This window comes from Ambystoma mexicanum, chromosome 9 (genome assembly GCF_040938575.1).
Source record: "Ambystoma mexicanum isolate Mex_15411 chromosome 9, UKY_AmexF1_1, whole genome shotgun sequence".
NCBI classification, from domain to species: domain Eukaryota; kingdom Metazoa; phylum Chordata; class Amphibia; order Caudata; family Ambystomatidae; genus Ambystoma; species Ambystoma mexicanum.
In genome coordinates, this window is record NC_090931.1 from 566608834 (window position 1) to 566636670 (window position 27837).

General features: G+C 50.2%; 1 protein-coding gene across 3 annotated transcripts in view; it reads right to left on the bottom strand.

Moving 5' to 3' along the window:
• Positions 1-3441, bottom strand: part of DOC2B (double C2 domain beta) — a 2325944-nt gene extending 2322503 nt beyond the window's left edge. For 2 of the 3 annotated variants that reach the window (XR_011274629.1, XM_069615162.1), the window contains exon 1: positions 2618-3441. Coding sequence is in view for 2 of the 3 variants with exons in the window: in XM_069615162.1 (XP_069471263.1) it covers positions 2618-3041 (424 nt within the window). In the remaining variant the exon portion in view is untranslated. The remainder of the gene's footprint in view (positions 1-2617) is intronic. The other variant, XM_069615163.1, reaches the window with a different exon arrangement.
• Positions 3442-27837: the final 24396 nt, after the last annotated feature.

A 27837-nucleotide genomic window follows, 5' to 3' on the forward strand; every position in this document is an offset into this window, starting at 1 on the left:
TAAATGCAATTTTTTATTAGAATAAAGCAGAAAAACACTGGTTGCTAAATATCTTTTTATATGACAAAACATAAATGTGGATGAATACAGAAAAAAAGGCCATACAATAAATATGGATAAATGCAGACGGAAATGGTAAAAAATAAATACCATAAAACCGGGCGCCTTAATTATAATGCATTCGAAAGAATGCAGCATGTGGTTAATAGCAGCGGATTATCATGGGGCAGACAGTCAGCAGGGAGACGAAACATGAACTGCCCACTGAAAAGCTAGGAATTGTTCTTTGACAGCAGGGTGCTAAGGGGGAAGTGATGGCCTGAGGGTGCTAGCGAAGGCAGTCTGTAACGTGCGCACTGGGCCCATTTAATGTCCCAAATTAAAGAAATATGTTTCTGTGCCTCACGACTGCAAACATTGGGCATTTTCTCAGAATACCCAGCACCCCAGGGCCCATTTCAACTGCAAAGGTTGAAAGACCCTAATGCCTTCCCTGATGTTAAGGATTAAAAGCTAGCACTTTCAAGCAGTCAAAGCAAATTAGGGATGAATGGGCGATGGCAGTTTAAGAATGAGCACTTGGCACTGGCACCCGGGTGAAGGGGCAGTGTGAGTATACAGCAGTGTATGGTTAAACTGGAGCTAAAAGATAGAGGGATGGCAATTAAGGGAAGAGTAGATAGTATCCAGTGCTGGTCAATGGGCCGGCTCTTGTCGGGTACGAGATCTGCCATCAAATGTCTGGCTGCACCTTGGGACCCGGCCTGCCTCAGCCCTGACCAGGCCTTACCGAGCCCCAAGAGAAGCTGGGAGCTCGGCGATGCAATCTGCTCTGTGCTCCTTTGCCCATCTCATTTGCGCGTCTGCAGGTTCTATTTGCCCAGCCTGTTTTATTTCTTCTGGCCTGAAAGGGATACCACGGGAAATTAAACTGTGGGTTCATGGGTGCCAACTTATGATTCTCTCTAAAGGGGCAGAAATACCCCCACCTCCCCCCTAAATATAAGCACGTGACCAGCCCAAGCCATCTCCTGGCCACACACATTTTATAGCACTTGTTTTCTTTTTGTTTTATAAGGAATTGCTAAAGGTCATACGATTAACAACCAGTTTTGAATATATAACATCTCAGCAACGGTCGTTCAACCTGCTGAGCTACCTCGGTAGCCTTCTACTGTAGAGCATGTCTGTGGATCCCCTAATGTATTAAAAACATCTCTGCATTACCAACAGTATTTTGGCTGCACCATTGCCATAAACGTGATTTAAAGTCCAATTGATGCAAAGTGTGGATTTGGGAAAGAAGCAGCTCAACAGAAATTGCACCATTTAAAAATATTATTTTGAACATTTCCTTTGAGCGGAGTCCAACTGCCAGCTCCGCCTCGGCGGAACTCTGCAAACTGCGCCTCCAAACTCCACCCCCACCCCGGCACTTGTGGGCCCCCCTCTCCCCCATTTCCAGCCCTGATTTTATCAGGAAAGTGTGAGGGCGAGCAGACACCAGTTAGCAGCTTGTGTGTAGTCTCATACCTGACAGGTTGAACCGGCGGGACTATTTAAAATATTTAAGGGTGACAGATCATAACAAATAAAGGATGGCCGCATACTGTAGAATTAGAATGGCCAGGTGAGTTAAATAACAGATGTCAGCAGTGTGAGTCGGATAGACACAGAGCAGTGTGGAGATAAACACGTGGAGGACAGTACCGACACAGTGCAGTGTGAGGATTAAACGATGGCGAGGAGTGTAGACAACGAGACGTGTGAGGGTGAGCAGGTGGAGTACGGTATAGACGCAGAGCAGTGTGAGGATGAACGTGTGGTGCACAGTATAAACAGGGCAGTGTGAGGGTGAACAGGTGCAGACACAGAGCGGTGTGAGGATGAAGAGGTGGTGTACAGTATAAACAGGGCAGTGTGAGGGTGAACAGGTACAGACACAGAGCAGCGTGGGGATGCGCATGTGGCGTAGAGTATAAACAGGCCAATGTGAGGGTGAACAGGCGACGTGCACGTCAGATCCAGACACAGAGCGGTGTGAGGATGAACAGGTGGTGTACAGTATAAACAGGGCAGTGTGAGAGTGAACAGGTGCAGACAGAGACCGGTGTGAGGATGACGAGGTGGTTTACAGTATAAACACGGCAGTGTGAGGGTGAACAGGTGGAGACAGAGACCGGTGTGAGGATGACGAGGTGGTTTACAGTATAAACACGGCAGTGTGAGGGTGAACAGGTGCAGAAGAGAACGGTGTGAGGATGAAGAAGTGGTGTACAGTATGAACAGGCCAATGTGAGGGTGAACAGGTGACGTGCACTCCAAACACAGAGCAGTGTGAGGATGAACAGGTGGTGTACAGTATAAACAGGGCAGTGTGAGGGTAAACAGGTGCAGACACAGATCGGTGTGAGAATGAAGAGGTGGCGTCCGCAACAGACACAGAGCAGCGTGAGGATGCGCAGGTGGCGTACAGGCAGAGCAGTGTGCGCGTAAACAGGTGGTTTGAAGTTAAAGGCATCGCTAGAGATGAAACGCTGGGCTCGTGGCAGGCTGAGGAGGAACAGGTGGCACTGGATGAATGCTCGCTCGGTGCTTTGCTCAGAGAGCCACTTACTGCAGTCGTCGGACTCGTATCCCTCGGGGTCCGCCTCCTCCTCTGGAGGCTTCGGGGGGCCCCGGGCTGCTGCGGCCGCCGCCTCCGTCCCGTAGGCCCCGAAGAGCTGGTCCACGTCCTCCTCCTCCTCCCGGCCGGGGTCCGAGGGGCTGACCGAGGGCTGCGGGCTGAGGGGCGGCTTGAGCGAGTGGCTGCGGCTGACCACGGCGGAGGGCAGCCCCCGGGGGAAGCGCGGGAAGTAGTCGGAGATCTGCTTGATGGGCTTGATGGGGCCCGGGCACACGTCGATGGCCATATGCTCCTGGATGCTGATGGTCAGTTTCTCCCCCTTGCGCAGGTTCATGCAGGCGGCCAGTCCTGGGGGAGGGCAGCGGAGAAGGGCGCTGGGTGAGCCGAGGGGGGTGGGCAGGCAGTGCACGGGCATACAGCTGGGCAGGCAGAGCGAGCGTGCAGGGGGCGCAGCACCGCCTACCAGGCTCCTGCACTTTCAGCCACCACCTTCTGCATGCTGCTTCTGCTGGCTGCAGCGCTGGCTGCCTGCTCTCTCCGGCGTCGTGGCTCCCTCCCCTGCACCGCTCCCTCCTGCCACCTCTCCTCTTCTCGCTCCAGCTCTCCTTCCTCTACCTCTGCTTCTATCTCCCACTACACCTGCCTACCCCCGCATCTCTCTCTCTCTCTCTCTCTCTCCTTCCTCTGCCTATGCCTCTCTCTTCCCTCTCTTTACCTCTTCTTCTATCTCTAACTTCACCTGCCTACCCCCACACTTCTCTCACTCTATATCTCCTCTACCTCTCACTCTCCTCCTCCCTCTACAGCCCCCTCCCTCCCTTAACGCCCCCTCAATCTCTCTGCCCCCTCAGTCTTCCTTTTATCTGTCCCTCACTCCCTGTCCTTTCCCTCCTCGCAGCTGTCCGCTCCCCCTATCTCATGTCAGCTATCTCTCTCTATCTATGTCGCACCTTCAGTTCTCCTGTTTACATTTTCCACGCTCACCCACTTCTGTTCCCCCCTCTCTTTACTTCGCCACTATTCGCTTCTCCCTCCTCGTGCCTCTCCCTACTTTTTTACCCCTCACACCCCTCGCCAGTCGTTCAGTCCTCTGTCCACTTCTTTCTAAAACCTGCGTAGGTGTTCCCTCTACCCGCAGTTCCTTATCTGCCTCCCCCGGCCCCGTTTCCAGTTCTCCACACCCCTCGACACCTTCAGTTTCCACACCCCATTCTATGCACCACCCCCTGTTGATCTGTCACCTCCTGCCGTGAGTTCTTCCTCCCAGTTCTACCTCACGCTCACCTCTCCAGTGCTCTACCTGCCCATGGCTCCCTACCTGCAGACCCCCTCCTTCTCTGGCTTATCGCCCCGCCCCCCCACACCTTTCCAATTCTGTCTACTTGTTTGCCCCTACTGGCTGTTTTCCGTTGTCTCTTCTTGCCCCTTCACCTGCCCCTTCTCTCCAGTCCTTCCTGCCCCTCCCGTTCGCTCGCAGTATCTGCTCCTCCACAGTCTCCCCAGCTCCCCCTCCTCCCCTGTCCTTCCTGGCTCTCCCCTCCTCCTCCCTCCCAGCCCTGCTGCTGTTGCTGCTGCTGAGTGACTGAGCGCTACCCAGGGTCTCGAGAGGCAGGGGTGGGGCTGGCACTGATGTCACTGACCAGCAGCCAAGCAGTGCCCAGCGGCCCAGGAATGAAGGCTGGCCCAGGTGAAGCAACACGGCTCGGCCACCTCTGCCAGGCAGGCACCCTCCCTCCCAGGTACCCGCACATGCACAAACACCGCCTCCGGTGCAAGCACACACCCCAGCCCACCCAGGCAGGAACAGGCACAACGCCCCCTCTCTGGGTAGCACACCCATCGCTCAGCTCGCTCGCCGATTAACATCGGGCCCATGATCCCCGCCTCGGATACAGGTGCACGGGTCGCCGCCCGCACCCGACGCGCGCTCTGCCCTATTCTCCCCCGTTCCTCCCGGTACACGCGCACAGACCAACACCGCTCCCCACGCCGCTGAGGTAAACTATACAGTCCGGTCCCACGCCTCTTTACACGTTACACTTTACTGTCCCAATCCCGGTACACGCTATCCCAGCGCGGCAACCTCAGGTACATGCATGTAGTTCACCAACGCCCTCCCTCCCGCCCCAAGATACACAGCATGCCTCATGCACAAATGCAGGCTGCTGTCAGAGTGAAGACGGCTGATGCACTGTGCAAAAGCCAGAAGGGCCAAAAGGGCACCCTGGTTTGGAACACACACAGAGGTCGACTTGCGCCTAGATGAAGATGGAGAAATTGATCAATAGCAAGTGCAACACCTGTAACTAATCAACTTCCGCCTCACAGTGGTCCAGGGATGAATATCGGTTTCTAAACCATCAATCAGCCCCAAACCTCTAGTACACCAGAAGGCATCCGAACAGATTGGAAACACAAGTAAATTATAAACCTCCTTGTCCAATTTTGGTAACGTGGACAGAACGGCAGGCTTATCTCTGCACGGTTGTGGGTTGTTGGTTAGTTGCAACACAGCGAAAATACAATTATTACCCAATGATAAAAGGGACTGTCCAGTCAAGGTTGTATAAAAATATCAACTTTGTTATTATTACAATAGACTTTCTAGCACACTACAAAATACAGCCATCCTGTAAAGCAGGGGTGCACAACTGATGTTGTCAGAGGGCTGAATGTACCTTACATGCTGCCTATAGTGGGCCGAAAAGTAAATGTGGGAGGGGTGGGAGGCGGGCAGGGGCGGGGCGGGATCTCCCATCTCAGCATACAAACTAACAAGCATACACCATGCATACATACACCCATACAGACCCGAACCCCGACCCCCCCAACTCAGCATATAAACTACCAAGCATACACCATGCACCCATACATACCCGAACCCCCCCACACCCTAACTCAGCATACAAACTAACACGCATACACCATGCACCCATACAGACCTGAACCCCCCCACCACAACAAACAAACTAACAAGCATACACCATGCACCCATACAGACCCGAACCTCCACCCCAGCATACAAACTAACAAGCATACACCTTGCACCCATACAGTCCCAAACCCCCCACCCCATCTCAGCATACAAACTAACAAGCACACACCATACACCCATAAAGACGCGAACCCCCCACCCCCAACTCAGCATACAAACTAACAAGCATACACCATGCACCCATACAGTCCCAAACCCCCCACCCCATCTGAGCATACAAACTAACAAGCATACACCATGGACCCATACTGACCCGAACCCCCCACCCCAGAATACAAACACGCATACACCATGCACCCATACAGACACAAACCCCCACCCTAGCATACAAACTAACAAGCATACAGCATGCACCCATACAGACTGAACCCCCCACCCCCAACTCAGCATACAAACTAACAAGCACACACCATACACCCATACAGACCCGAACCCCCCACCCCCAACTCAGCATACAATCTAACAAGCTTACACCATGCACCCATACAGTCCCGAACCCCCCACCCCATCTCAGCATAAAAACTAACAAGCACACACCATACACCCATACAGACACGAACCCCCCACCCCCAACTCAGCATACAAACTAACAAGCATACACCATGCACCCATACAGTCCCAAACCCCCCACCCCCATCTGAGCATACAAACTAACAAGCATACACCATGGACCCATACAGACCCAAACCCCCCACCCCAGAATACAAACAAGCATACACCATGCACCCATACAGACACAAACCCCCACCCTAGCATACAAACTAACAAGCATACACCATGCACCCATACAGACCGAACCCCCCACCCCAACTCAGCATACAAACTAACAAGCACACACCATGCACCCATACAGACCCGAACCCTCCACTCCCCAACTCAGCTTACAAACTAACAAGCTTACACCATGCACCCATACAGTCCCCAACCGCCCCACCCCAGCATACAAACTAACAAGCATACACCATGCACCCATACAGACCAGAACCCCCACCACAGCATACAAACTAACAACCATACACCATGCATACATACACCCATACAGACCCGAACCCCCCCGCCCCCAACTCAGCATACGAACTGACAAGCATACCTACACCCGATCCCCATCGCCCAACTCAGCAAACAAACTAACAAGCATACACCAAACACCCATACAGACACAAACCCTCCACTCCCCATCTCAGCATACAAACTAACAAGCATACACCATGGACCCATACAGACCCGAACCCCCCACCCCAGCATGCAAACTAACAAGCATAAACCATGCATCCATACAGACCCGAACCCCGACCCCAGCATACAAACTAACAAGCATACACCATGCATACATACACCTATACAGACCCGAACCCCATCCCCCAACTCAGTAAACAAACTAACAAGCATACACCATGCATACATACACCCACACAGACCCGAACCCCCAACCCCCCAACTCAGCATACAATCTAACAAGCATACGCCATGCACCCATACATCCCCAAACCCCCTTCCCCAACTCAGCATGCAAACTAACAAGCATACACCATGCACCCATACAGACCTGAACCCCCCACTCCAGCATACAAACTAACAAGCCTACACCATGCACCCATACAGTCCCGAACCCCCGCCCCATCTCAGCATACAAACTAACAAGCATACACCATGCACCCAGACAGACCCGAACCCCCACCCCAGCATACAAACTAACAAGCATACACCATGCATACATACACCTATACAGACCCGAACCCCCACTCCCAACTCAGCATAAAAACTAACAAGCATACACCATGCATACATACACTCACACAGACCCAAGCCCTGCACGCCCCAACTCAACATACTAACTAACAAGCACACACCATGCACCCATACAGACCCGAACCCCCCACCCCCAACTCAGCATACAAACTAACAAGCACACACCATGCACCCATACAGACTTAAACCCCCCAACCCCCAACTCAGCATACAAACTAACAAGCATACACCATGCACCCATACAGTCCCAAACCCCCAACCCTAGCATACAAACTAACAAGCATACGCCATGCACCCATATAGACTGAACCCCCCACCCCCAACTCAGCATACAAACTAACAAGCACACACCATACACCCATAAAGACCCGAACCCCCCACCCCCAACTCAGCATACAAACTAACAAGCTTACACCATGCACCCATATAGTCCCGAACCCCCACCCCATCTCAGCATACAAACTAACAAGCACACACCATACACCCATACAGACCCGAACCCCCCACCCCCAACTCAGCATACAAACTAACAAGCATATACCATGCACCCATACAGCCCCAAACCCCTCACCCCCATCTGAGCATACAAACTAACAAGCATACACCATGGACCCATACAGACCCGAAACCCCCCACCCCAGAATACAAACAAGCATACACCATGCACCCATACAGACACAAACCCCCACCCTAGCATACAAACTAACAAGCATACACCATGCACCCATACAGACCGAACACCCCACCCCCAACTCAGCATACAAACTAACAAGCACACACCATGCACCCATACAGACCCGAACCCTCCACTCCCCAACTCAGCTTACAAACTAACAAGCTTACACCATGCACCCATACAGTCCCGAACCGCCCCACCCCAGCATACAAACTAACAAGCATACACCATGCACCCATACAGACCAGAACCCCCACCACAGCATGCAAACTAACAAGCATAAACCATGCATACATACACCCATACAGACCCGAACCCCCCCGCCCCCAACTCAGCATACGAAATGACAAGCATACCTACACCCGATCCCCATCGCCCAACTCAGCAAACAAACTAACAAGCATACACCATACACCCATACAGACCCAAACCCTCCACTCCCCATCTCAGCATACAAACTAACAAGCATACACCATGGACCCATACAGACCCGAACCCCCCACCCCAGCATACAAACTAACAAGCATAAACCATGCATCCATACAGACCCGAACCCCGACCCCAGCATACAAACTAACAAGCATACACCATGCATACATACACCTATACAGACCCGAACCCCATCCCCCAACTCAGCAAACAAACTAACAAGCATACACCATGCATACATACACCCACACAGACCCGAACCCCCCCGCCCCCAACTCAGCATATGAACTGACAAGCAACCATACACCCGATCCCCAACGCCCAACTCAGCAAACAAACTAACAAGCATACACCATACACCCATACAGACCCGAACCCCCTACCCCCCAACTCAGCATACAAACTAACAAGCACATACCATGCACCCATACAGACCCAAACCCTCCACTCCCCATCTCAGCATACAAACTAACAAGCATACACCATGGACCCATACAGACCCGAACCCCCCACCCCAGCATACAAACTAACAAGCATAAACCATGCACCCATACAGACCCGAACCCCGACCCCAGCATACAAACTAACAAGCATACACCATGCATACATACACCTATACAGACCCGAACCCCATCCCCCAACTCAGCAAACAAACTAACAAGCATACACCATGCATACATACACCCATACAGACCCGAACCCCCGACCCCCAACTCAGCATACAAACTAACAAGCATACACCATGCACCCATACAGACCTGAACCCCCCACCCCAGCAAACAAACTAACAAGCACACACCATGCACCCATACAGACCCAAACCCCCACCCCAGCATACAAACTAACAAGCATACACCATGCATACATACACCTATACAGACCCGAACCCCCACTCCCAACTCAGCATAAAAACTAACAAGCATACACCATGCATACATACACCCACACAGACCCAAGCCCTGCACGCCCCAACTCAACATACTAACTAACAAGCACACACCATGCACCCATACAGACCCGAACCCCCCACCCCCAACTCAGCATAAAAACTAACAAGCACACACCATGCACCCATACAGACTTAAACCCCCCAACCCCCAACTCAGCATACAAACTAACAAGCATACACCATGCACCCATACAGTCCCGAACCCCCACCCTATCTCAGCATACACTGCCAATACACACAAAAACAAAAATATAGACCGACCCGAACCCCCCACATCTGCATTTCAACATCCACACCAAGACATACATGCAGGCAGACCCGATACATCCTCCCACCCCCGCATCTCAACATACACACACACAGAAACAGGTAGGATAGATCCTCCCCCCACTCCCAAATAGGTACTTAACGCGGACGTGCTGCAACACTGGTAAGGTCTCTGTTACTACAGCTGGTGTGGCAAGGCTGAAATGCCTTCCGGCATCAAGCCTTATTGACCCTGCCAGCCGTAGTGCTGGCCCTTCATTGGTGCAGCACACATGCACTACGTGACTCGTAGGAGCTACGTGGTGCGTGTGCACTGAGCCAATGAGGGTCAGTGTTTTGTCTGGCCCGAAAGAGTTACAAATACTTTTCCTAATGGAGGGTGGCCGATGCTGCTTGCGGGCCACCCTCCATTAGAAAAGTCTTTGTTCCTGGCAGGCCAGACAAAACAGCGTGGTGGGCCGCAACTGGCCCATGGGCTGTCAGTTGTACACCCGTACTGTAAAGAAACACAGAGGACAGTTAGTTTCATGAAGGAAAAGGATGAACTCTGGGTACTGACAGGAAGGTAGTCAGTAAAGCAATCAGTCTTAACTGTACAAGGTTATTTGGTTTCAGCACCAAGAGAGCAAGGGGTCGGGCATGTTACTAGGTGCATTCGGAGAAGGACCAGGGGCAGAACCACACTGTACCTGGTGCTTGAGATCATCTTGATGCTCGACAGAGTTGAGTCGGTTCCAGGACACTTTGCAGCTTTTGCGGCACAGTTGAAGATGGGAGACAGCTGCGGGTATCAGGCGGTATGCAGTTCGGCAATCACGGCTGGATGGACGGCTGCAGGCTGCTCTACACGGCGACTCAGGGTCAAGAATCGTCTCTATGATGGTTGGCGGATCTGGAATGCTGGTCGAGGTGCCTCGGATGGCTTTAGTGACTGCAGCATAACTACAGTCAGTGGTGCAGCCGGTCGAGGTTCGAGGGCTCAACTGCCTCAAAAATGTCCTTAAAAGATTAATGCTGGTTGATGCTTGTTGTGGCACTACTCCTAGCTTCTTCGCTGGGCTCGTATCGTCCTTTAAGGCAGACGGCCCAAAGCTGAGGAGAGTGTTTTTCAGGCAACGGCCTTGTCCTTTGTTTAGAGACTCACTGGCACTTCCCACCTTGGAAGCTTGCTGGCAGAACTTAGTAGGGCACACTGTGTGCTGGCTGGGTACCGTTTCTGGAGTTGCTGAACAGGTCCCCTGAGTGTGGTATCTCCCTCTCTTCCCTGGGAGATGTTTAGGGGAGGGATCTTGCTTCCCTCTTGGAAATCCTGGCCTTTCTTCACTGGCGTAAGCTGTTAGGCAGACTGTACCTTCAGCCAGGGTCCAAATTAGTCCTTTTTCTTACAAAGTTGTCAGATGATCTGCCAAAAGAGGGACTCAACCCTCTTTTAAAGCCAAATGGGTCTCAGTGATCGTTGCAGGCTAAGCTTACCTTAATGAACCAATCTTCTGTCCCCACCAACAATCTTCTGTTATGTGTGAGGTCATAACCAGAGTGCTTTGCAACAGGAAAGGTAAGGGGTGACAACATGTACTACTAAGTCCCACCCATCTTCCTGTCTGTTGTGGATCAAAGTGTCTCTCTGGTTAATTGAGCTCTCTGTGACTCCTGATCAAAGCACAAGTCTACCTTGAAGTTTGTGGGGAGAACAGACTTTCTGTCTCCATCAAATCAGAACTTCTTCCCTCTGAAAGGGGGTTCTCTGCAGGGGTTGCCTACTGTAAACAGTTGCCCCAGACATGACATTTGCGGCCCTTCATACAGAGGAGTGGGAGCTAGTTCAAGATGGCATATTGCATATCAAAGAGGTGTTGGGGTTTCCTACACTTTGTTAGTTCTGGGAACAGGCCTCTTTGCAAGCCTGCTTCAATTAACTCTCATCAGTATGCGCTGCCACCACACAGAAATGAACAATAGGCATGGTGGATCAATTTTAATTAGGCTGGCCATGGGCAGAGGAAGGTGTTGCCTTTCCCCTTCAGTAGATGCTTTGATGTACCCGTGGCTGTCACATTCTAGCTGAACATGACAGGCGGACTGCACCGGTAGGCTGTGTCTCCCAGAGTACACAAGTCTATGTGTTTGTTGTGCGGTGAGCATTGGGAAATGTATGCAGATTATCCAACACACATTTCCCATATGTTTATCTACCAACATTCAATTTCTCTAAAAGAATATCAAAACAGCCCAGGCGAGTGCATGCTCCCCATGCGGATGGTCAAATTCCTCACATGCCACCGAGCCTCAACATGTGAACCACCACCCTACTGAGGGTCTGGTTCATTATCAAGGCGAAAATACCGGCTGAGGCCATCTGCATTTCCGTGCTGGGAGCCTGGCTTGTGCTGGGTGTCCACATCTAATCCCTTTAGGGATATGGCCCAACGCAAAAGCTTAGGGTTCTCCCCTTGCATGGCCATTAATCATCACAGAGGCTAGTGGGCTGTCTGGATTGTAAAGTGAGACCCAAAGATGTTGGGTTTCAGCTTCTTTAAGGCCCACACGACCGCGTTCACCTCTTTTTCTACAACAGCCCAGTTATTTTCCCTTTTTGTCAACCGCCGGCTAATGTAGGCGACAGGTTGCTCTACCCCTTCGGAGTTCAGCTGTGCTAACACCGCTCCAATCCCAAAATCATAGGCGTCTGTCTGGATAATTAACTCCTGGCCACAGTCTGGCACCTTCAGAACCTGGGCCCTGCACAATCCATCCTTTAAATCCTGAAAGGAGGTTTGACAGGCAGGGGTCCAAGTTACCTTCTTCGCCATTGTCTTGGAGGTTACATCATTCAGGGGCATGGCAATGGTCCCATAACCTCTGATGAACGACTGGTAGTACCTGGTGAGTCCTAGAAAGGCTCTCACCTGCGTCTGTGTGGTGGGGATGTCCCAATCCTTCACAGCCTGTACCTTTGCTTTGAGAGGTTGCTTTTTACCTCCACTGACGAGGTGGCCTAGGTAAATTACTGTGCCCTGCACTATCTGGCACTTTGTGGCCTTGATTGTCAGACCTGTATTCTGCAGTGCCCGAAACACTTGTTTCAAGTGGGATAAGTGGTCCTCCCAGATGTGGCTGAAGACCGACACTGAAGTTTTCCAGACACAACAAAACCTGGTTAACCATCCGGTGAAAAGTGGCAGGGGCATTCTTGAATCCGGAGGCATCACAGGGAACTGATAATGTCCTTCCAGGGTTGAGAATGCTGACATCTCTCTCGCGCCATCTGTGAAGCCGACCTGCTAATAACCTGCCGTGAGGTCAAAGGTACTCATGTGCTTGGCACCACCAAGCTTGTCAATGAGCTCATCTGCCCGAGGAATGGGGTGAGCATCTGAGTTTGTGACAGAATTGAGCCCCCTGTAGTCCACACAAAAGTGAACTTCAGTCTCCCACCACCAGTCTTTTTTAGGGACCAGTACCACCAGCTAGTCCAGGGGCTGTGGGATGTCTCTATCACTCCAAGGGAAAGCATCTTGGAAACTTCCTCCTTGATAGTGTCCCTGACCTTCTTGGACATCCAGTGAATCCTACTCTTCACTGGTTTACTGTCCACATCATGGGTGCACCAATATGCGTGACCGGGAGTCATAGAAACCAGACTGGCAAACTGTCCCAGTAAAGAGTGACAGTCTTTCCGTTGCTGTTCTGACAGGTCTGTTGCAAGGTTGACACCTTCAACTGACCCATCTGTTGCTTCAGTGTGCAAGAGGTCTGGGATTGGACTGATCTCCTCAGTCTCCCTGTCAGTCACTAATGCCATGAGCAAGTCAGCCAGGCTATAATGGGGTTTTAGCTGGTTGACGTGAAAGACGATGTACATCTGTTTAGGTCTTTCACCTCAATGAGATAATTCACCTAACTTGCCTTTTCCAACACACAGTAAGGCCCAGTCTACTTGTCCTGAAGGGCACTGGGTTTTACCAGCTCCATAATCCACACCCACTGGCCTGGAGTTTAGACTGTCACTGTGGCCTTCTGGTCGTGCCAGTTCTTCATCAGCTCCTGACTGGCCTTTAGGTTATTTGTTGACTGTTCCATGTACTTTGCCATTCTAGACTGAAGGCCGAATACATAGTCCACTACATTTTGTGTAGGGGATGAGGGTTTGCTTTCCCATCCCTCTTTCACTAGACTGAGGGGACCTCATACAGGGTGTCTAGACAGGAGCTCAAATGGGCTAAATCCTACTCCGTTCTGTGGCATCTCCCTGTAGGCGAACAGAAGGCATGGCAGGACAATATCCCATGTTTTCCTCAGGCGCTCTTCCAAGCCACCTTTTTCTCCTCAGGTGCTCTTCCAAGCCACCTATCATGCCTTTCAATGTCTTGTTGAACCACTCAACAAGTCCATTGGTTTGTGGATGGTAGGATGTAGAGAACCTATAGGTGACTCCACACTCTTCCCACATTGCCTTCATATACGCTGATGTGAAGTTTGATCCCCTGTCAGAAATTACTTCCTTGGGAATCTAAAATGGGAGAATATCCCAATCAGAGCCTTTGCATCCATGGGGGCTTTGATGCTCCTCAGAGGAACAGCCTCGGGGTATCATGAGAAATTGTCTACCACCACCAAGATATATCTGTTCCCTGAGCTGGTTTGAGGATCCAAAGGATCCACATTATCCATACCTATTCTCTCAAAAGGCTTCCCATACACGGGTAGTGGAATTAAGGGGGCCTTTGTGGCACCACCTGACTTGCCAGAAGATTGACAAGACGGACAGAACCAGACAAATTACTTAAACTTTACGCTGAACTGCAGCCAGTAAAAGTCCGCCGACAACCAGTCTGATGTCTTAGTCTTTGCCAAGTGACCCGCTAAAGGAATTTGGTGAGCCAAATCCAAACGGAAGTTTTTGTGGCATTGGAGAATCACCAACATACTGGTGCCCTCTCCCTCAGAGTCTTTTGGCTCACTGTACATGAGTCCATCCTCCCAGCACACTTTGAACAGGCCAGGGGCCTTGCCCTTATCCTGCTCCTCCGCCTGCTTCCGCAGACCCACCAGAGTGGGACACCCTTTCTGGGCTGTGAAGAAGTCAGTTTGACCTGGGCCGCCAACTGATGTGAACTCATCCAGCTTGGTCAGGCCCATCAGATCTTCACCCACCTGGTCCTCCATCTCAGGTTCCTGCTCTGCACAAGGCAACTCTGAGGTTACTGAGTCCCCTACTACCAAAGTAGGGTCCTCAGTGGCTACTAGCCCCTTACCCACAGGAATAGACTACTCAGTAGTCTGTGGAGCAGGACTACAGGCTACCGGCCACACAGTTCCTTCCCACAAGCCCTCTGGAAGCACTCCAGGCCCTAAGACTCTCAGAGTGTTCAATGTGACACTCTCTTTGGCCCTCAATTGGGTAGCCACTGAAACTATTTTGGCATCACGAAGATCATTACCCAACAGACACGGGACAGGGATGGAGTCTTTCACCGCTACACGGCGCTGGGTAATTTCACCTTGCCAGCTGAACTCTACTATCGCCAAGGGCCACTTACTCTTTCCGTCAAACACACTGATGCAAAAATCAGCCCCATCAATATACTTACCTGGCTGTACCCACTGCTGGGTGACAGTAGTGACACAAGCTGCAGTTTCTCGGACCGCAGGAGATTTGTGTCCATTTATATACACATGTTCTATATATATAGAGTTGAATATTATTGGGAATTGGGGTATCTTCTGGAGACCCGGTACCGTTCCCACTCAGTGTAACCAATCTGCATTTAGCCACACCCTGGCCTAGTGAGAAGTCCTCCTCTAAGAGGCCCACACTAATGATGGACTCTTCCACAAGTCCAAAATTCACTATGGCTTGCTTGGGTAGGCCCTTGCAAGCAGGATCCCCTTTCCTATGGCCCAGCTCCTTACAGACGAAACAACCTTCGGTTGGTGAGACCGCAGTTATCCCATTGTTAGGGGTGCCTGCTTTCTTCTTTTCAGTGTGCACGGCTGAACTACAGTTTTGGGATTTCCCTTTGTTCTTTTGGGGACCTTACTTCAAAAAGGATTGGGTTGGGCCTTTCTCTTTCCCATACTTGTTTACTTTTTTGTTCGCCGATTCCTCTTCCGGTTTGGGTGTGGTCGCCTGAGCCTTTTTCTGGGCTTGAGTACTCACAAACCTGTCGGCAGCCTTTACAAGCTCCCTAGGGTCTGTTATTGTCTTGTCCACAAGATGCTGTTGTAGGTCAACCTCACAATTTTCCAATACATGCTCACACACAATCAAATTGTACACGCCTTTAAATGTGTCGACTTTGTTACCAGTCACCCACCCACTCAGATATTTCAACAAGTGTGTGAATGCTCGAAATTACTGCCTATTTTTCTTTCCAAGCTCTCTGAAGCTCTTGAGATACTGTTCTGGGGTTTTACAGAATTTCCTGAGCAGAGCTGCCTTTGTACTCATAAACGTGCCTTTCCTCAGGAGGTAACTGAAGAATTGCATCAGTTCCTGGCGTAGAGGAGGAGCCACGTACCTCTACCGGAAGTCCCACCCCCATTCTGCCTATATGTTGTCAGCTGTAAAATGCGACATGCGCAAAGTCAATAATGGTACCTATACCATGAAGAGTCCTTGAAACAAGGTATCCATTGAGAAAACCCTATATGTATCAGCGAAGAAATAACAGTCTTCTGAAGGAAGTTCTGTAAGAAATGTGAAAATGAATGAAAAAGAATAGACTGATGACGACACGTGAAGCAGAAAATGACGCACCCAGAAGAGATGCTAATGAAGACAGAATATAAACCTTATAGAATCTGATGACGAAGTAGCGAAGTAAGCAACATTTCTGGAGCAAAATGAAGATTGCACGTGCAGAGAAGCACTGAAGAAAATGCAAAACCAGTTCACAAATGTACAGATGCAGTAACGCAAGTAGACGAAGTAATCATGAAGCTGGCTATATAGTGAAGAGATTGCATGCAGTGCCGCCAATGTATACATGTAGGAATGTATAGAATCTGGATGTACTACAAAGCGTTTTAGGAAACTTGAAGCCTGTGAATGTAAAGGCTGGAAGTGTGGCACAGCAGAATAAAACAATCTGAAGGCGAAGGAAGATTCGAGAAGGCTTACCTGGCCCAGTGTCAAAAGTCGGGGCTGCCAAGAGCCCACTTATCGCCTTGAGAAGATACAGTAAACACGAAAAGCGATCTGAGCTCCAGTATGAGGTGTAATGGAAAAAAACAAAAAGTGCCAAGGTTTCCTCATTTACTAGTATTAAATACAATGAAGGAGCTCAAAACGTGGTCTCTAATCACATGGTCAGATGAAAATAGACTTTGGGCCCTGCTACACAGAGGCCAGAAGATAAGGCCATGCCTTCACTCCCTTTTATTCTCAGGCACAGTGAGCCTTCAAAAGGCCAGTTCAAACAAAGTAATTGAATGGCAGACGCAGCAGTGATGATCAATGTTGGGCTTATTGGGTGGGGAGGCATGACCAAAGCCAACCCCCCAGGACCTGGGGTACCAGCTTGCCTGCTGCTAGCGAGTGGAAAATTCAAGAAGGCTACAAGGGTGCCAACCAATTGTAGAGGCCCTAGTAGTAAGGAGCCCTATAGTTTGAGAAGCCAACAGAACATTGTGTATTAGTCTGGCACGGAACATGACTTACACTTGGGGTGGGCTTAGTTGCCCACCTGACCTTAGAGACCCAATCACGATTCCTGTCCCTACAGAAAGTATACTTAGATGTTCCCTTTAAGTCTATCACATCCCCTAGTAGTTTTTCTAATTTTGTGACGTAGTATGATGTCACTTATGATGGAATTATAGTATAAAGTTGTGCTTTTTTAATGAAATGTTTGAGAGACTTGAGCGAACGTCTGTTGATGTCTGTTGTACTCCCTGTTTTAGATAATTATTAATAAAACAGCTGTGACTTTTGCCAAATTTCCTGAGTCGGTCTGATTATTGATGCATGAGTAAGATCTGCTTTTAGAAGGAGTAATTTCAAAACCCAAAATGGGTACTTAGGAGGCACATAAATAGATCTATTAGAGGAAATGATTAAAACTCCAATCAGAGTATTTTAGGGGCAAGAGATAGCAGCAAAGAGCTCTAAGGAGATATATGTTAAAGTTAACTAGTTTGTTTGTGTATTTTGTGTATTGAAAAAGTGAAGTGTTGAAGAGCGACAAAGATAGGCTGTGGCGAGTAGAGATCAAAAGTTAATATCTATCTTTTTAGTCATTGTTGGCGCCGACTGAACAGGTAGATTATAGTAAACTGAGAAGTAGAGATTTTGAGCGGCGACTGTTGGTGCTCGCTCATATTTGTTATTTTTCTGAAAAGTATTTTGTGTAAATCAACAGTAAGTATTGATAGTCAATTGAGACTTGTGACAATGGGGAATGTTACTCCACTAATGCATCTTTGCAAGCAACTGCCAAAACACACACCTAAGTTTAAACAGTATAGCGTGGAATGAGTCAACGGTAATGCAGACAATATGTTCATGGCATGGCCACAAGAGGGAATCGGTGTCAAAAACGGTTTTGCAACACATGACCACATACTTGTACGCTGCATACACAGGGAAGACATTGACGAAAAGGCTAGCTAGTTTAGGGCTCTGGAAAATTTACCAGGAGGAACGGAAATATCCGCCTCCTGAGGACTGGATGCTTAATCAGTGTAGGGAGGAAGGTGTTGAGCCTTCTGCTCCCCTTACCACGGCTGACGTAAATGGCGATAGAGCAACAGATAAAGGATTGTATCCATTAAGGGAACTAAAGGCGGTGACAGGATATAGTAATCCGATACATGAATGGCCTGCTTTTAGCAGTGACGAGAGCCCAGAAAGTATTAAAGGAAAGGAGGTGACCTTTAAGGCCTTACAAGACAAAAAGGAGAAAAGCGAACAATCAAATGTAGACCTAGATACAGAAAGGGAGATTAAGAGATGGAAAGGAAAAAAGGATAAAGCTGACGAGGTTACGCTCGTACAGAACAAATGGATGGGTGGACAGATACTGCTCAAACTCGATGGAAAGAGTTTCGAGGAAGTAAGCCAAGGGGAAGATCAAGACAGACAGGATAGAAAAGACAGGGAACAAGAGAAACGATTGAAGGAAGATGAGCATAAAAGGAAGAGTAGACAAGGATGAGAACAGCTGTATCAGGAGGTGCAGCTCAGAAAGGAAGTAAGGGCAGAGGAGCAAAGGAAGTATGATAACAGGCAGAGAGCAATAGAAGAACGAGATATGCTAGAAAAGAAGAGTGAAGAAGAACAGAAATTATGAGATAAAAGAATGCAAAGACAAAGGGACGGAGAGGACCATAGAGCAAACGAAAGAAGGGAAAAGAAAAGACAAGAGGAGGAGAGAGTTAAATGGGAAGTGAGGAAGCAAAGGGAAGTAGACAAAGAAATGGAGCGAAAAAGCAGACAGAGGGTGCACAATATTGATCGCATTGAGAAAGAGCACATGGAACTGAGTCCAGTAATATCATGGCGCGACATAGAGGAGTTTCTCCCATCACAAGGAGCAATGCCAGGACCGTCTAGGGTAAACCTAGATGAGAATTTCGAGATAGGAAACATCAGAGATAGGATTGATAAAGCTTATCAGGAGATGAGGACAAAAGGTCAATCGGGAAGTAGAGGAAAACAAGATAAATCTATTGTTGCCCAGTCACAAGGCATAGAAGGAAGCTTGTTCAGTCTCAAGCATAGAGACGTGTTTTTAGACAGGCTGACTTTAAACAGGGATGAGAAAGATGAAAGGCATACTGGTTGGGGACTGGCTATGTCAGACGAAGGCAGAGAAACCTTCTGTGGGGAGGATGGAGAAAGTGCATGCGGTCCCAAGTGATGTTTGCAGACAGACAAGGAAGTGAGATGGTTGCATTTAGACCAACCTAAAGATAGGACGCCAGATACCATGGCATACCTAGAGAGACCTAAAGGACAATCACATAGTGAGAGGGGGGAATCACCAACGTATGTTAACAGGCTGAGTTAATTGCCAGGTAGAAGACAATCAGGAACCATTTTCCCCACTATGAATAGGAAGACAATGGGAGTTGATTGCAGATTTGGGTTCACGCAGTTACCCTTATTGGAGAAAGGAGGAGCCAAACCGCAGTATATCCCATGGCCACAGATGGACAAGGATAATTTAAGGTGGAAACTCCCTAGTTTAATGGCGGGTGCAGGAAAACGGATTCATGAGCTAGAGAGGATGACAGGAGGAAATATTCTAGCCATAGGGGACATCAAGCGTCTCTTGGCAGCTATTCTTAGGAAAAGGGCTGCTGACGTTTGGATGAGAGCAGGTTACTCAAGTGTCACGGCACAGAACACAGCTCATGATGGGGCACCATTTAATAATTTTAGGGCAGCTGTTTGGAAAGTGCTCAGGGTACAGTATCCTGGTATGTCAGATATGGGTGCAATTACAGCACGTAAAATGAAAGATGACGAAGATCCAGTGGTATTCAGGAATGCTGGACTTTGAAAATGTGGGAGCTTTGGGGGAAATCAGTGCCAGTATTTTACCACATTTTGCATCAGGGATTGCTAGAACAGGTACAGAGACTGCTCAAGAAACTAGTGGGAATGGAAGCAAAGCCATGGGCAGAGATACAGTTGACTATCGCAAATCATTGCCGATTTCTATTAGAGAAAAATAAGAAGGAGGAGGATACTAGGAAACTTGAGGAAGCTAAGTTAGTACAGAAGAAATTGTCAAAGTATGCCATAGAAGGAGCGGTACTGACAAGTGGAGAGGGTTTGGGAACTCATCAAGCAGTAGGTATGTCACAGGAGGGAATGGGTTCACGCCACGAGGAAGGAATGGGCTTTAGAGGAAGAGGTGGTTTCCAGAATAATCAGGGTGGCTTTCAAAATAACCAAGGCGGGTTTCAAAATATGCAGAATGACAATCAAAATATGCAAGCACATCCAATGAGAAAGCTCTCTCCTATATGTTGGACATGTGGCATGACAGGGCACATTGCACGAACATGTGGGAGCCAAGGGTATGTACAGAATGGGCAATTCTCAAGAGGGGGACAGCTTATCCTCCAGCATATAGCTCACAAAGTAGGGGTGGGTTTGGCCAAGATCAGACTGTGTATCAAGCACAAGCGCCGTAAATGCAACAGGTTTTGAAAGCACCACTGAATCCGCCACAAGGGCAGTCACAGTACGCACCCATGCAGATACAGCAGAGTGCAAACACGGGACAGTTATTGACACCTAGACTGTTGTGGGAGGAAGTCCTTTTAAAGGTACGCGGATAAGTATGTACCCACAATAGGACAGCTCCCAGGGTGACTTCATGTGTTCTGTATTATTGGTGACACCAGATCCTCAAGAGGAACCAAGGGTTGATGTTACCATAGGAGGCAAATATTTTTCATTTTTAGTAGACACTGGGGCAACCAACTCATGTATACGAGAGGGAAAATATGCATTATCGGGACATGCCATGAGTGCTCAGGGCTTTTCTGGAGCTACAAGTGAGTTCCTTTTACTATTGAATTGCCAGTCTCTATAGGAGTGTGACATGTCTGTACCGTTATTGTATTCAAAACAGCCACCGATTAATATTCTGGGCCGAGATCTGAAGACAAAGTTAAATATGACGATTTCCTTCACTGCTGAAGGCATAGTGTGTTCCACTCCACGGATACATTATCTAAACATGGGTGAATTTATGGCTTTTAGAGGGCAAATAGCTCTGCGAGGGATGCCATTAGATCAAGAAGTCTTTTTGCATGGGCTACGCATTTTGTTGACATGGCTACTTGGCTTAGTGGGCAAAATTATGAGGATACCTGAAGAGTTCTTGTTCAGGGCACAGGTACCTATGAACAAAGAAGTGGGACAGAATATTCCTCTGGAGTTACAGGCAGGCACAGTGAGAGGGCAATGGGCCATGCTTGAAGGAACCGATGATGAGTGCAGGACATGGAGAACAGTAATTGTTCTTGGGGAAGGGTATAGATTTGTTTATTTTTTATTTATTTATTTTCATTCTTAAAGCGCTCACACAGCCCGGAGGCATTGAGGCGCTGTTACAGGAATATGTCTTAGTTGTGTATTTATAATGCGCTTAATACTCAGAGGTTTCTAAGCACGGACCAGGGAATTGAACTTGTGTTGCTTTGTGTCATCTTGTTTCCAAGGCGAGCACGTTGCCGCTGAGCTATCCTCCCGGGACAGATTGACTGACGTCACAGATGAAGATATGTTTAGAGATGATCTGACAAATGATGAAGTAGTATTTGAGATGAGGTAAGGTAATGCCTGCCAATCTGCGCTACCCCAACCAAACAGTGATCTGAGGTTAGTTTGGTACCAAAAAGTTTTCACAATGCCACATTCTCCTGGGTTATACAGTAAGTATTTTTAATTGTTAAAAGCAAAGAAACACTACACGCCAACACGTGTTTCAGCCCTCTCTGGGGCGTCCTCAGGGCGTATGCACATAACAAATTAAGTATATCTTAATATGGTTCTCATTGCCCGATAAGTCACCTCTGTAGGGTCGGTTAGTTCGAGTCGGGAGATGGCACTGGTAGCAGTGCTGGAGAGCATAAATGCGGAACAGGCAGTGTGCTACTGCAAGTCTAATGTCCGTTAGATACGAGCGTCATTATAACACGCCTGAATGCGTTCCTGCACGGTAGTTTCTGCCGGCAGGCAGTGGTTCTCTTTGTTCAGAGAACCACTGCCTGCCGGCAGAAACTACCGTGCAGGAACGCATTCAGGCGTGTTATAATGACGCTCGTATCTAACGGACATTAGACTTGCAGTAGCACACTGCCTGTTCCGCATTTATGCTCTCCAGCACTGCTACCAGTGCCATCTCCCGACTCGAACTAACCGACCCTACAGAGGTGACTTATCGGGCAATGAGAACCATATTAAGATATACTTAATTTGTTATGTGCATACGCCCTGAGGACGCCCCAGAGAGGGCTGAAACACGTGTTGGCGTGTAGTGTTTCTTTGCTTTTAACAATTAAAAATACTTACTGTATAACCCAGGAGAATGTGGCATTGTGAAAACTTTTTGGTACCAAACTAACCTCAGATCACTGTTTGGTTGGGGTAGCGCAGATTGGCAGGCATTACCTTACCTTTTGCTTATTGTACAGAAGGGGTGCCGAGAAGTTACCCTTCTACGCTCTGCTACTGCTGCTAAGGACCCCCCCTCACATCATAATAACTCTTTGAGTGAACCAATAATAGTGTGTGCGCAACTACCCACATAAGGGCTACTTCTCGGTTTCTTCACTTTAGTATTTGAGATGAGTATTACATATTGGATCAGAATAGAGAGAAGGGAAAGCCCACAGTAAATGGTGATAGTACGACAGCTCCCAGCACTTATTGATGAGGACATGGAAACAGTGCCAACCTCTTTATGGACTAGAGACCCTTATGGCATAGGCCAATTGAGGGGGGTGGTAGAAGTTAAGATTATGCTTAAACCAGGAGCAATTTCACCTCGAGAAAGACAGTGGGCCTCATTACGACCCTGGCGCTAAGTGAAAAACGATGGCGGTAAATGGTTACCGCCATCGTTTTCCGCCAGGTCCGATCATGACCCGTGACCGTTAACTACGATGCCATTAGCGGCATCGTAGTTAACGCTGGCGCTAACTGCGTCAAGGGTGCGCGCACGCGACCGCCCACACCGTACTTAGTGCCATGGCGGAAAGGTACGCAAATGCCGACCCAAGCGGACATGCACCTAACGCCATCACCCAGGCCGTTAAGTACCTTACCGCCATGGTGCAAATAACGCCATCGCGAACCAACCGTAAAGGGCCATGTTAAGTGAATGCAGCTGCCACAGGTGCACAGAAACAGCACAGGTGAAGGCAATACAGACTCAGGGAAGCACAAAAAGAGCACACCCCACCCCTTCCCACACCCAGTCACACTCCACAATGATGCCAATACGACTAGCAATGTTGGGGCTGGAGGACCTGATAGCAATGCATGTGCTACAACAACAACAACAACAACAACAACAGGCAGCACAGAGGAGACGCAGGAGGAGAAGGAGGGCAAGGCAGGCCCAGCAAGCCCCACCAGCACAGCCAGTGCCACCACGCAGGCAGCCCCCAATCCCACGCATCAGAGCCAATCCATTCAACCTCACTGCTGAGCAGATCCACACCCTGTACCGTTTGGACCGGGACACCATCACCGCCATCGTAGACATGACACACAACGACATCGTCAGCATGATAGAAAGTCCAACCGCCATCCCCCCCTACTGAAGGTAGTGTCTGTACTCCACTTCCTGGCCACAGGAACCTACCAGCACAGAGTGGGGGACCTGCATGGCATTTCACAACCATTATTCTCACGAACACTCATCCAAGTGCTCGATGCCCTCCTCAAGCACACAGACGACCACATCTCATTACCACGGACTGGCCAGGAGATTGCAAACACCAAAGTGGGTTTCCATGCACTAGCCGGCATACCCGGTTGCATTGGTGCCATCGACTGCACCCATGTGGAATTGGTGGTTCCACGTGCCATGGAGGTACCGTACCGCAACCGGAAACAGTTCCACTCAATCAACGTGCAAATGGTCTGTGACTCCAACAAGATCATCACACATTGTTGTGCCCGATTCCCCGGATCAACCCATGATTCTATGGTCCTGAGGAACTCCACAATACCACGCTACATGGAGCGACATGCAGGCCCAAGATCCTGGCTACTCGGTGAGTCCAATGTCATGGAAGTGGGCAGGTGAATGACGTACCGATGCATACTCCACCTGGCAGAAAGGGGGGGGGATGATGCATACTCCACCTGGCAGAAAGGGGGGGGGGGTGATGCATACTCCACCTGGCAGAAAGGGGGGGGGGGATGATGCATACTCCACCTGGCAGAAAGGGGGGGATGATGCATACTCCACCTGGCAGAAAGGGGGGGGGGATGATGCATACTCCACCTGGCAGAAAGGGGGGGGGGTGATGCATACTCCACCTGGCAGAAAGGGGGGGGGATGATGCATACTCCACCTGGCAGAAAGGGGGGGGGGATGATGCATACTCCACCTGGCAGAAAGGGGGGGGGGGTGATGCATACTCCACCTGGCAGAAAGGGGGGGGGATGATGCATACTCCACCTGGCAGAAAGGGGGGGTGATGCATACTCCACCTGGCAGAAAGGGGGGGGGATGATGCATACTCCACCTGGCAGAAAGGGGGGGGGGATGATGCATACTCCACCTGGCTGTGAGTAACACAGAGAACGGAGACAGCGGATGGGCACTCACAATGCACACAACCCCTCTGCATACATTGGGTGATGGCATGCAAAACAGGCCATGGGAGCCATGAGCATATACTGGTTGCATTGTGTGAATCAATCAGTGCATGTAGAAGTGAGCCAAAGTAACAGTTGGATGCGAGCCATGGTGGAACATCATGTTCCTGATCAGACAACATGACTGACACATACATTCTCGCCTACATACAGGTGATGCAGGCTATCCCCTGAAGAGGTGGCTCCTTACACCAGTCCGGAACCCGCAGAACCAGCACGAGGAGGACTTCAACCGTGCACATACACTTACTCGTGTGGTCATAGAGCAGACATTCGGACTATTGAAGGCACGGTTCCGAAGCCTCAGAAGGTCTGGTGGCGCACTCCTGTATGGCCATGAGAAGGTGGCAAAGATCGTCATGGCATGTGTCATGCTACACAATATGTGCGTCAGACGGAATGTGCCCCTGCCCCCTGACGCAGAACTGCAACCACCTGACGATGAGGATGAGGAGGGTGCAGATGGGGCGGCACCCCATGGAGGAGGCGATGCACAGGAGGGGCGTGCAATGCGCCAAAGTATCATCGACCACTGCTTCTAGCACACACGGCTGGTGTTTATCACATGGAGACTGCACTTGGGGCACTGTGTGTCTCTGGGACATGCACACTGTGGACTGTACACCAATAAAGCACACATACGCAATGAAAATGTCCACACATTACTTTTTTTGAAAGAAAAAAGTGTATTGAAACTATGAAATGTCGTGTCACACCCCCTCCCACCTCCCCCCTGCACACCCCAACACACCCCCTCCCACCTCCCCCCTGCACACCCCAACACACCCCCTCCCACCTCCCCCCTGCACACCCCAACACACCCCCTCCCACCTCCCCCCTGCACACCCCAACACACCCCCTCCCACCTCCCCCCTGCACACCCCAACACACACCCTCTAGGTCTCAACAGATGCCTGTGACAGTGGCCACAGGCTGTTACAAGCCCCCTCTCCCGGCCCCCGGGGCATCCCTGGCTGTGGAGCGCAGGTTACGTCCGGAACGTCGCACGGGGCTGCTCTGTGCAGAACTGGCAGTGGAGGATGTCCCTGGCTGCCACTGTGCATGCACATCCGGTAGGGTGTGGGTGTGCCCAGTGAGCGCACGACGCAAGGCGGCAAGTTCCGCACAGATGTCCCTGGACATGGTCTGCATGGCATCCCTCAGGGTGGCAGTGCTCTGTGCTACTTCGGCCCTTAGGGTCTCCGTGGCCTGTTCAATGGCAGACCTAGCCCCCACACATTCCGCGGCATGCTCATTCAGCATCGTGGCCAGTTGATGCTGCCGTTCAGTGATGTCCTCGAGGGACTGCTGGCCCTGATGGCCCATGGCCAGTGCTGGTGGAGTGATGGAGGGGCTGCTCCCCTCCTGTGGAGTGTGGACAGGGCATGGGGTGGAAGGCCACTCCTCTACCTCTGTGTGCCCCTGTGTGTGATCCTCATGGGGGCTGGCATCTGAGAAACAGGGGGAATGTAGTAGGTCAGTGGGGCTTCTGACCTCGTGCTCCATGTCTGAGTCTGAGCATGCAGCTGTTGCAGCTGTCTCACCGATGTTGCTGCTGGCCGCTGACCCCGTGCCTTCTGTGGCAGGCAATGTCGGTGGAGCAGCTGCTGCTGGCCTGCTGCCTACAGGGGTGCTTGCCGGTGGGACGTCAGGTATGCTTGCAGTGGGACCTGCTTGTAGTGGGGTCTGCCTCACTGCAGCTGAGGTTGAGGGTGCAGGGACGTTATTGATGGCCTTCTTGGCTATCTTCGGCGCAGGGGTGTCCTGGTCCTCTGGGTGTGAATCTGTGCCTGTGGTGGAGCAAAGGAGGGAGGGCGTTATTGATGGGTCTGCAGACTTTGGAATGACAATGATTGACATTATTCTGGTCAGTAGATGAGGCAGATTTCAGGCAGTGCCATGCAGATTGTCTCCTATTAGTGTGGAATGTGGATGCAGGTATGCGGGTGCCAGCAGTGCATACAGGGTGGTGCTTGCATGTGGCTATGGGCTGTGTTGATATGTGTTGCATTTACACTCTAGGGCAACCTTGTGCTACACATGATTGGACTGCAGTGACTATGGCATGTCTTGTTTGAGGCACCTACCTTCATCGCCTGATGTCGGAGCTCCCCTTTCCATCCCTCCGACGCCTTCAATGGATTCCATGCCAATCGTGGTAGCACAGATCTCCTCCCACGGTTGGAGTTTTAGGGGGGATTCCGACCCTCCACCGGTACCCAGGGCAAGGTTGGGGTTTGCAGAGATGACGGCTCTGACCCGTATGCGGAGGTCGTCCCCGCGCTTCCTGCACTGCTGTGGGGTGCGGGGTACGGTCCCCACCGCGCTGACGCGCTCAGCCACCAGGGCCCAGATGGCCTTCTTCTTCCCTATGGCTGTCCTGGTCATTTCCGGGGAGAAAACGACACCTGCGTTGTCTTGCAGGGTCTCCGTAAGCATGCAGAGTTCCTCCCGGCTGAATCTCTCCTGGCGCTGGCGGTCACATGCCTTTTTCACAGCTTTTGGCATTTTCGGGTACTTGGATGGGTGGGTGATAGGTTGGGACAGGTGTCAGGGTTGGGTCTGGTGTTGTTCGGTAGGATGGCAATGGATTGTGTTTTTAAAGATGGCCGACGGGCTGTTTCCCGTTCTGGCGCGATGACGCTATTTCCGGTTCTGCTTTTTACGGCCGCCGCAAATTGCGGTGGCCGCTACTTACGGTGGCCGCTACTTACGGTGGCGGAAGTGCACCTTGCTCGCTTTACGATGCCGGTAGGGGCCTTTTCCGCCATGGCGTTAATTGCATTAC